This window comes from Alexandromys fortis, unplaced genomic scaffold (assembly GCF_014885135.2).
Source record: "Alexandromys fortis isolate MF-2015 unplaced genomic scaffold, M_Fortis_MF-2015_v1.1 scaffold_53, whole genome shotgun sequence".
NCBI classification, from domain to species: domain Eukaryota; kingdom Metazoa; phylum Chordata; class Mammalia; order Rodentia; family Cricetidae; genus Alexandromys; species Alexandromys fortis.
In genome coordinates, this window is record NW_026067939.1 from 4,445,376 (window position 1) to 4,456,465 (window position 11,090).

General features: G+C 47.4%; 1 protein-coding gene across 1 annotated transcript; it reads right to left on the reverse strand.

The window, feature by feature from the left end:
• Positions 1–1,149: 1,149 nt before the first annotated feature.
• On the reverse strand, positions 1,150–11,090 carry Shox2 (SHOX homeobox 2). The gene is made up of 5 exons (XM_050147505.1): positions 10,621–11,090; positions 7,623–7,831; positions 5,156–5,213; positions 4,739–4,827; positions 1,150–3,192 (listed from the first exon to the last, which is right to left on the reverse strand). Exons 1-5 carry the CDS (start codon positions 10,964–10,966, stop codon positions 2,899–2,901), a joined length of 996 nt encoding a protein of 331 aa, XP_050003462.1. The 5' UTR covers positions 10,967–11,090; the 3' UTR covers positions 1,150–2,898.

Consider the following 11,090-nt stretch of genomic DNA (forward strand, 5'->3'; position numbering starts at 1 on the left):
AGGACAGCGCTGTGGCCAACTGCGACCTTCACCAACTAGGAGAGCCACAGGGCTGAGCAGAGAGGACAAGGCCAATTCCTGCTCCGCAGCGTCTGGTAGCTGAGGGACAGATCAACCTCTCTCCGCACTTCTAGTCTGTGAATAAGCTTCAAAGGCAAGCTCAGTCCCCGGGGAAAGCAGAGCGTCAAGCGGGCTCCGTAGGGGGTCACTACTATCTGCCAACTCGTGACACTAGGGGATGCTAGGACATCTGCGACCTCCGCAGAGGGCTCCTCTCTAAGGAGCCAGGCGGGTGCAAGAAAGGGCATTCCGGACTCAGGCCTGGCTGGGACTGAGCTTCCAGGTCTTTCTTCATCCTCCGAGCAAACACAAGCCCAAACATCCCTCCCCCTCCACACACACACACACACACACACACACACACACACACACACACACACACTGGCAGGACAGGAGCCCATCTTCAAGCTTATGGAGCTTTTGGAAGAGAGCGACTGATGCCAAACTGGAGGCGGGTTGGGGGATGTTGCTTTGTTCCCCGAGATTCTACACCTCGCTTCTGCTCGGAGTTGACTTCCAAACCAGCATCTCCAGGAAGTTAGGCGACCGAGGATCGATTGTTGACAATGCCATATATAACAAACCCAGGGGGCAGTTGGTGATTCCTCTTTTCTTTCTCCCCAAATGACCCAAACAAACTTTAAGGGTGAAAGTCTAGCCATGTGAAGAAGGAGAACAAAACGTCTTGGGTGGAGGATTCTGTTATTGTTGTTTTTCTGATCTGTTCTTTTTTGTTGATTTGGCATAAGCTGGTCTCATAGTAGGTATTTAATGTGAGGCCAATGAAGTTGCTCTGAGTACTAGGAATCCCCAGGGCCACCCTTCTCAGGGTACCCTGATTACCTCACATAAGAGCAGAGGGAAGCGTTTCTTAACTTGTGTGTGTGTGTGTGTGTGTGTGTGTGTGTGTGAATATGAGTATATCATCAAAAAGGAAGAAGGAAAAGTATCCCGGATATTTTAATAGTAACAAGAACAAAGATGACGCGAACCCCATCAAATGAAACAATACTATTTTCATTCAATTGATCGCAAAGTGTCTTCGGTTAATAACTTGGCACTTATTTAAATGGTTTAACAGAAGTGGAGCCGAAACATTTTGTACTGACAACACGTCATAACAGCATCTTTTGTTTAAAATAACTTAATACACTAGAAAAAATATGGCAAATATAAATAATTTTGTTTTCATGGAGAACAAATAGTTACAAAGCTCAAACGCATACCGAAGTTCAGTAAGAAGAGCTTTTCCTCTTTCTTGTAAATTAAAAGGGGGGAAAAAAGCCCTAGGCAGGCTTGCTAGAGAATTTGGACTACATACAGGTTGCTTAGCCCAAGGTGTCCCTGTTTAAATAACTACATGAATTGAAACAAATAAAAAGATTACTTGAATGAATACACCTTTGTGAGATAAAATGCAAATGCTGAAAGTCAACCATTAGTTCACACATTATAGCCAAAATAAACTTTGTTCGTGTTTATCAACATATTATACACAAACCTAGTGTCTGTACCTAGCTGGGTGTCATTTAAGGTGGATTTGACGGGAGAGAGAGGGGGGAAATAAAGCATTATTCTCAAACAGGACTTCAAGAAACCAGCAAGGGGAATTCACGAAACGGGAGGGAACCGACGACGCGTCTAGCACGGTGCACGGCTGTATACCTTCATGGCTTCCTTTGCTCTTTTTCTTTTCCCTGTATTTTGCTAACCGCCTCTATCTTCTTGGAAGAGTCAAGAGTGTGTGTAACTCCCTTCCGACTTTTTCCCTTTGCCCTTTGGGATTAAAGGCCGGACAAATTAGATGTGGATCCACATCCAGACGCTTTCCACACTGAGAACGAAGGTGTAGAGAGTGCACATTGAGTGTGGGGAGGGGAGGGGACACCATCAATGGAATACAAGTAACATGCAAACCAGAATTTACTGTCAGCAGTCTGGACAGTTCTGCCATAATAATTTTTCAGAGGAATCATTGTCTGTAGCATCACTTTTTTTTGTATTAACGTCCTTTTTTTTTCCTCCTCGTTTTCACACCGTCTTCCCTCTTCTTGCTCTTCCATACATGGTGTTTTTAAACTCAAAGCATCTGATTCAACGTAAAAGGAGGCCCGCCTCTCTTATCAAATGTCTCGTATTAAAGTGAACTTCGCAGAAAAAGGTCAGCTTCAAAACCTGTGAACTTCCCAGCTGCGCATTTTTTTCATGTTAAGTTTTTTTAAATAAGTATACCTCTTCCTTCTGTTTTGCTTTCTTGGACCATTAAAAAAACATACATTTTAGTTGGTAAACCCCTCCCCCCCTTTCTCTCAAGATTCATCCAGGTTATTTTTTCCGTATTTTTATGTACAAAATAATTTTTAGACTTGTTTTGCTTCGTCGTTCTCTTTCTAATTCCAGCCAAATAGCCATAAGAAACAAGCTCCCTTTCTCCTTTTCTCTCTAGTTTGTTCTCTATTCTTTTTGTTTTTGCTCGTTTGTTGTTAGCACGATTTTATTTCAACGTAGGAGTCCATCGCCGCAGTCTTGTCGCTATCCACTTCTCACTGTTCCCACACTCCTTTGTCCAGGCTCTAGCCAGACTCATCCAAACCCGCTCCTACAAAGCCGAATTTTAGTCCCAAGAGCCCCTGGGCTGGTGGCCCTCGTGGGATCCCGGGTCCAACGCAGAGTCCGGCCCTGGGAATCCAGGGAGCAGAAAGAAACGGGAGGCGGTCAGCGGGGAAGGGGCTGGCCTAGGCGGTCCGAAGCGGGTGCGGGAGAAGCAGCCGATCGCGGGAGGGCGTGCGGGGTCGCGCCGCTCGGGAGGCTCCAGCGACCGTGGCGCCGGCGTCGGCGTCACAGACCCAGGGCGGCCGCGTGCTTTTTAGCTTTTAGTCTGAGATCTGCGATGCTGGAGTTCTTGCTGGTGGTCTTGGCGGCGGCGGCGGCAGCCACCACCGAGGCGGCGGAGGCCGAGTCCGCGGCCAGCGTGGCCAGCGGCAGTCCGAAGGGCGGTGCCGGGAACATCATGTAAGGCGCGTGCGCGGCCAGGTGCGGATGCAGGTGGTGGTGCGCGTGCGCCACGGCGCTGTCCAGCTGCAGCTGCGCCTGAACCTGAAAGGACAAGGGCGTCACGTTGCAATGACTATCCTAGGGTAACAACAGAATAGAAACAGAACATTAACGGCGTCCAACTTGGCTATGGGGAGAATTGGGGTGCGCGACAGGGAAGCTACATTTTGCTAAACATCCGTTTGGAGAAGGCTATTATATATAGGTTTTTGCTTTTGCTAAATCTGGGGCACCCCATCACTACCCCCAGGTCATTAAGAACATGCTTGTTTGGGTTCCTCATCCTTGTCTGCAGGAATGTTATGGCCCTTCGGGGACTTGGTGGCTGATACCATAGCTTGATATGGTACCCATGCAACACCACCTCAACTTAGCGATATCTTGAAAAGGTTGTGTTTAAGGACTGTTACCCTCCTCCTGTCCTGTCACAAACATCTTGGACACACTACTAAAATAAAATACGTAACTTTTTCTTGCTACTTAGAGACGGTCTTGCATCTGGAGGTCTCAACTTTTCCTGAGGATCCTGTTTCAATGCTGACTTAGTCTAAATTCCTAATAGTCTTCTCACTGTGGCTGATTCTACTGGCCTGAAGATCTCTACCTTCTTAGTAGGGCCAGTGTCTTAGTAAGTTCTACCTGTGTCCCCCCCTCCCCCCCCCGCCCCACAACTCTCCTCATTTCAAAGGGCTTCCCATCAGGGTCCAAACGTCTCCTAGTGAGGTGGGGACACTCATCTCTCTCTAATTCTAATGCTCCACAGATGGGCATCACCTGGAGTCTCCCAGTCCAGGGTACTGGTGGTGGAGAGCTCATCTCTGGCATTACAGCCTTGGTGAGCAGGGATGCCTGCTGAAGATGGGGAAGGTCAGAGAGTGGCAAGGAAAGCATTTTGCCCTCCGGCTTCGAGAGTGGGGAGTTCAGAACACTGGGATTTCCCAGCACTGAATCATTGCTGCAGGCTTTCCTTTAAAAAAAAAGTTGTTCTAAAGGTCTTTTTTTTTTTTTTTTTTTTTTAATGGCTCAGAAAGGGAAAGCTGAGGTAGAGCAGCCAGCCCTGGGAAGACCAAGTCTTAGCTCTCTATCAGAGAGGAAGCCTTTTTTTTTTTTTTTTTTTTTTTTTTTTTTTTTTTTTTTTTTTTTTTTTTTTTTNTTTTTTGTAAGGACAGCTTTTTGAAGATAAGTCTGACTTGGGAATAGCTGTGTTTATTTGTCTTCTGCCAGAGACACTGAATGTGACTGGGGGTAGAAGACACCTAGCAAGAATATTGTGAGGATTGCTTTCAAAACACCTTTGGAGTGGCCTCTGTATTTGATTTGACGAAATTCTAATCAAAGGCTGCTCCTTCTACTCCCCAAGTGTAATCTTAAATGCATTTTCTAAAGGGCAGGTTACTGCCTTCAGGCTCCTTCAGGGGTCCCCATGAAAACAGAGAGCAGTGAGAATTTGAGGCCATGACACTGTATAGGTTTTTTAAAAAGAGTGGGATCATTATATAGTCTTGAAATGGGTTCTTCAACTGAATGGACATTGAGGCTCAGAGACAGGGGCTGTTCAAACAGTCCAAACAAACATCCAGGCCTTTTTACATTTAAAAACAGCTTGAAGCTAGGTTGTACTTGCCTGCTGGAATGGCATCCTTAAAGCACCTACGTTGACATAGGGTGCAACTCTACAAGCTTCAAACTGGCTAGCAGCCCCTATAAGGACACCTATAAAACAACAACAACAACAACAACAAGGGAAATGAAACAGAAGAGGTGAGGTCAACATTTCTTGTCAAAATCCCCAAGGTGCCAAATGATAGCAAGATAGAATGGATTCTAGTAGGAATAGGATGTCATTTTTTTTCTAAATTGCTGCTATGAATGAAATAAGTTGCAGCTGGTTTCGAAGTAGTAGGACTTCCAATAACTGTACAGAAACTTTGCTTAAATCAAGTCCTTCCTGCATCCCTAAGATGTTTTTGTCTCTGATAGTGCAATATCCCTCCACTCCCCACTTTTACTTACTAATAAAATGCATGATAAGAAGATATACCTTTATGGAGCTGATTCTCCTGTTTTCTACACTTAGCTCTTCGATTTTGAAACCAGACCTACAAGTTGAGAGAGAGAGAGAGAGAGAGAGAGAGAGAGAGAGAGAGAGAGAGAAACACATAAAACTCAGTGATTCAAAACATCTTAACGTCTTAAATTATAGTTGTGCAATAAAAAATAGTAGTGTTTAGGTCAATTTTGGGATACGAAGAGCAAGTTTTAAGTCATACAAAACAGCCTCAATTTTCAAAATGAAAAACGTAGATAAAGTATAAAATAGAAAGGCTTCCTAGACTCTTTGTAAGATAAGTTGTTCCTTGATAAATTACCATTAGTTCCGGTTTCATCTTTCCACATTACAGAGTCCCAGGGGCCTAAAACACTCCCTGGTACCCGACACCAATGTGATAATGGCTTTAAATGTTTACCCAGTTAAGACCCAAGAAGAATGGACTCAGTAATAGCCTGTAATATTAATTAGCTCCATCTCGAAGAAAAACCCAAACAGTAAAGCAAATAATGACTCTTATTTTGGTGTGGGGGTGGAAGGGAGAAGCAGGGGAGGGGAGGTAATTAGTGTCATATAAGCCTCACTACAAAGAAGTTTAGAATTTCTCTGTCCCTCTGTGCGCAGGAGTGTAACACAGTGGCAGAATAATCGTGCCATTATCATGATAATCTAATTTGCTTCTATAGAAAAAGCCACTGCCTGCAGTTAGGACAGTAGGAAAGATTCCAGAAAATAGCTCCTGTAACTTAAATGAAAGTATGAGGGGGAAAAAGACCAGCAATAAAGTTCATTAAAAAAAAAACACACACAAGTGTTGCCACAGACAGGAGAGGTGGGGTATGAATCAAGTAATCCCTGGATACTGGATATGGTGTTCTTTAATAACTTGCCAACTTTTCAAGTCAGTGTGAATTTTTTTTAAAATTCAAATAAGGCTTGCTTTTTAATACTCCAGTTCCAATAACACAGCATATTGATTGATTCACAAATTAATGTTTTTCTAAAAAAAAACATAAGAGGGAAATATTGCTTCAGAGCCTTTTCTGATAAGTTTTTGAAACCAAGTGCCAGAGTCAATGTAAATCTTCAAAAATTCTCCTGATATTGAGTATAATGGAAGGGTGGATTTCATGCCAGGGTGCCACCCTTTGTGTGACTCACATGGCCTGAGGCTTCCTGACTCTTTTTTTCCCCCTAGAAGAGTTGGAGTGGAGATGCTATTACTCACGGCTGCAATAATTATCACGGTTTTAAGGGGTTGCAGAGTCTCTAGAGAGCTCAGCGCAGGCTGCAAAGCAGAGCAGGCTTAAAAAGGAAGGCGCTGGGATTGACGTCGTGATGACCAAGGAGGCCTATTATTATTTTTCCTGTGTCCACGTTACTGCTCTGTTTTTTCCCCCTGATCCTATTACAAGATGCGGGGAAGCCCCATAAGAATTGCGCATAGTTCCTTACAGATGGTGGTCTCTCTGCCTAGAGACCCAGGGAGTATCTGTTACAGCGATACTTTGTAACAGCTGCAGATGTTCTAGGCTAAAACTGCTCCATGTGTTCAAACAAATAATGACCATCATTTTCCCCCAATTTTATTATTTGAGCGGAAATACAATCTGAAACGTTTAAATTTGTTCCCCATAAAGCTGGAAGGATATGTACGTGTGTTTATAATTCCACCTTTAGATTATCTGTAACCTCACTTTTTGGTTTTACATTCACCTAAACAACCAATAATGAAAAAAGGTGCAATTCTTACTTCATGTGATATGAGCATTTTCTGAAGGTTAGGTTTTGCAAACATCAATAATAAGATGTGTACATTGCTTCAAAAATGGAATTTTCCTGCGTTTAGATTCTTTGCGTTGGTTAAATGAAGGAACAAAGGGTGACCAAATACATTCGGTGTACTCTGTTTCACACCCGGTTAGAGATCGACCCGCTAACAGACACTGTAAATTTTTGCACTTAACAGATGCTAATTTTCTTTATAGTCCTTACATCTATAAACCTAATTGGTATATCCGTTTGGCAAACCCAAGACCCTCAACGAAACCCAACTCCAGAGAGCAAAATACTCGTTGTAACTTTTAAGGCTTCAGAGATAAAACGTTTTCTGTGGGATTTTTTTTTTAAGGCTTATAAAAGTAGGCCCATTAGAATTAAACCACATTAAAGACAGCACGAGGCAAGGGGGGTGTGGTTAATAGAAACTCTGGGAGCAAGCCCAGCGCAGCTTTCTTCTTCAGCGAACATATGTTGGCTTAGGGGTGAAAGGGGCTACGGGGATCAAAATCCATTTTAGAAACTAAGAAATCTAGCAAAGCTATCCTTCCCCAGCTTTCTCGCCGCACACCAGACACCTGCACCAGCAGCCTACGTGTTTCCCCTAAGCTGTCGGCAAACCCTAGGTGCAGGGCTCTAGCTCTCAGGACCCAGCCTCCGTCTGCTCGCAGTGGGGTACCTGTACTCGGGCCTCAGAAAGCCCCAGTCGCTGGCTCAGTTCCTCGCGCATGAAAGCGTCTGGATAGTGAGTCTCATCGAAAAGCCGCTCCAGCTCGTTGAGTTGTTCCAGGGTAAAATTGGTTCGACTTCGCCTCTGCTTGATTTTGGTCTGGCCTTCGTCCTCCATCCCTTTCGCATCGTCTTTGCGATCCTTCAGTTCGGGGGACACTGGAGAGGGCACCACGGACGGACCACACGTGCGTCGGAGCACGCACCAACACACACACACACACACACACACACACACACACACACACACACGGACAAAAACAACAAGACAAGCCAGTTACCAGATTTGTCCAATGGAAGGCTAGAGACTCCTAACACCTGGGGTGGGGATCCCCATGAAGACCCGGTGAGAGACCCGCGAAGTCCTCTCTACGGCTGCCTGGGGACTAGGTGGGCTTGCAGCCACCCAACTCAACTGTAGTCTCAGCTCAATCTATCCCTACCTATACTCTTCCCTTCTTCTGCCAACACCAAAAGCATTCCTGACCCTCTGGCACTCACTGCCCCATGCACTCACGGAAATCAAAAGCGTTGCGCCGGCCTCTCGCAGAGCGCGGTCTTGGTTAAAGGGCGCGGCAAGGCCACGCAACGGCCTCGCAAGCCAGCCATCCCCCAGAGGGCTGTTCCACTGTCCCGCCAGCCTCTGCTGCCTCTGGCCCTTTGCCTCCCGCAAACTTGCTGGTCTAATTTAGGAACAACTGGGTTGGCTGAAAGGTCGCAGCGGGAAAACGAGACACTGGGACTGCGAGGCGCAGAAAGCCACGTCCCCGCGCGCACAAGGGCTCTGACCAGACCCTTAGGGATGTTTCCATAGGCAGCTAGACTGTCCCTGTACTCCCTGCCAGACCCGGGTCGAATTGGCACAGGCAACCACGCCATGTTGGCGGCCTGAAGGACTGGCCGCCCACGCTGGGCCAGAAGGGTAGAGGCGGCAAACCAGACAGACTCTGGTGGTCAGCAAAACCCACCCCGTACATCTGTCCTCTCCTTCTCCCTCCCTGGTGGAAACCAAAGCTGGACCCTAAAGGCTTAAACCCACTGAGATCAACAGGTTCAAGAACATTCCTCGGTTTCTATTGGCTGTTAAAACCTTTTCATGCATCCAGCAGCTCGGATGTTTAATAAAATATGCAATTTTTTTTGCACACATCCATTGCTACTTTGCGGCCCTTTCCTTCCACGTAAAAGATAGGAGCTCTGCCAGTTTGAGCAAAGGGAGTCATAGGAGGGATGATACGCATCTATGCCAAAGGGCACCGATGCGGAGTGCCAAAGTCAGGCCCATATCAATATAAGGTCCACCTAACCTTCATCCCCTGTGCCTGATTTGGAGACGGGTGTCCAGTGTCAAAGCTAAGTTTAGATAGTAGAGTCTGTTTGCGATTCCTCCCAACCCAGGATCCGGATCAACAAGGAAAAATAAAAATCACGTCTGGAAAGAGCCAAGCTACAAAGAAATTAACACTTGCCCTGAGCTTGGAAGTCAACAGCCCTAGGAATCGGCACAGCCAGGCTTCAGCCCTTGTGGTTGGTGGGCTATCTAACCCAAGTCCCTGAGCTGTGAACCCTGAGGGGTTCCTCTCGGCCCTTTTATAGCGATCCTGTCACTTTCTAAATTAAGGAGGACATGGTCCCGGAACTGGAAGAAGATGAACCGCCACATCGCGCCCCAGCCTACGGTGGCTTTCTACACCGTAATCTTATTTGTTGCCTGTATTTCTGCTGCTCAATTTGTGGACGTTTGTCCTTCCTTCAGGAAGGAAGTAGATAAGGTCACAGCCAGCAAACGTTAGGGGGTCAATTCAATAGGAAAATACTCTCGCTAACATTGTAGTAAAATTTAAACAGGAACACATAGCCTTCAGATGAGAAGAGGAAGGCTTTTGTCTGTTGTCACCCACAGAGCAGATACCCCTCAAAGTTTAGGGGCTTCAAAGGGAAACAAGTCCAAATTTCAAGTTGATTAATAGACTTAATATAATGTCTCTTTCGCCCCCGACTTTCCACTTAATGGCCTAAACAGGAACAGACCGTGTTATAAACAAGCTAATTGCTTGCTTAAATTTGTGATTCTACGCATGCCACATATTTTCTTAATTGGAAAAATATGGCAGCACACCAGTTACTGCAGTACCGAGTGCTAAATTAATTTTTAACTTCGAATTGATAGACGCTTTTCCGTTTGATAAAGCCCTAACACTGCTGGCTCCAAAAGATACCCTCACCAACACACACACACACACACACACACACACACACACACACACACACACACACTCCTAAAGTACTGCAGGATTCTAGGCAGTAAAGAAATTCTGTCTATAGTGCACCCCACCCCCACCCCTAGTACACCCCACAGACTTCACTGACAGAAATTCAACTTGGCCTGGACCTCTGGCCGCCTTCTACCTTAACAGTTCAACGAGAATGCGAGGTTTGGTCCCCAAGATCCAGAGATTTAGGGGGCTTTGCAGAGTTATAGGGGTTTTGGTGGCAGCTCTAAAGAAGGGGCAACCTACTGTGGTTCTTCTCTTTCTCCCCCGCCCCCTCTAGGCCTAGGAAAGGGGTTCGGGCAAACTCGGGACTATGGGCTCTTCACAACTGGCCTCCTGGTGAGCTCCTTGCCGCACCCCCTCTCGCAGAGGGCCACGCAAACTTCCTTGTCCCGCAGCGCGGGCCCCATCCGCCCGCTCGCGAAAAAATGCATTTCGGTGCAACCGGAGCAACTAGGAAGGATGCGCACAACCCCACGTTCTCCCCCACGCGAGGACCCCACCCACGACTGAGCAGTCTGGCCTCCTACCCCTTTACTATTTCTGTCGCTTCTAAAGCTGTGGTCCAGGGCCCTCTGCGCTGCCGCCCTCCTCCCGGTTGGGCCCCGGGTCCTCTCTCGCCCGCAGGACAGGGGAAAGCGGGAAGGGGAACCGCGACCGGGGACAGGCCATTACCATCCGTCAGCCGCGGGCTGCCCGGCTCCCTGCTCCGCTCCGCGGCTCCCATGTCCAGCTCCCGGACGGGAGAGCGCCCTCCTCCAGCTCCACCGCCTGCTCCTCCTCCTCCAGCACCTCCTCCGCCTCCTCCGCCTCCGCCTCCGCCTCCTCCCGCGCCGCCGCCTCCGCCGGCCGCCCGGACTGCCGGGCTGCTGCGGTCGTCGCGGCCCGGCTCGATGCAGCCCGGTTCCTTGGCCCCACGCAGCGGCCCGCTCTCCAGCACCTCCCGGTACGTGATGGCCTCTTTCTTCTCCTTCACTTTCTGGTCAAAAGACTTGGAGACGAACGCTGTAAGTTCTTCCATCGCGGCCGCTGCCGGTCAGCCTCGCGCTCAAGCTCTCCCAGCCGAGCCCCGCTCTTTTTTTCCTCCTTCTTTTTTTACTGCTCCAGCCCCCCCAATAATAACACATCAATGGGGCAGGGGGTGG

What these genes read in the sequence shown, in the direction of transcription:
- Shox2 (XM_050147505.1), bottom strand. Translation starts at nt 10,966, where the DNA reads ATGGAAGAACTTACAGCGTTCGTCTCCAAGTCTTTTGACCAGAAAGTG. An exon ending in TTTCTGAGGCCCGAGTACAG is followed by an intron (nt 5,214 to 7,622) that starts GTACCCCACTGC and finishes CTCAACTTGTAG; the next exon opens with GTCTGGTTTCAAAATCGAAG. An exon ending in TAAGGATGCCATTCCAGCAG is followed by an intron (nt 3,193 to 4,738) that starts GCAAGTACAACC and finishes TTGTTACCCTAG; the next exon opens with GATAGTCATTGCAACGTGAC.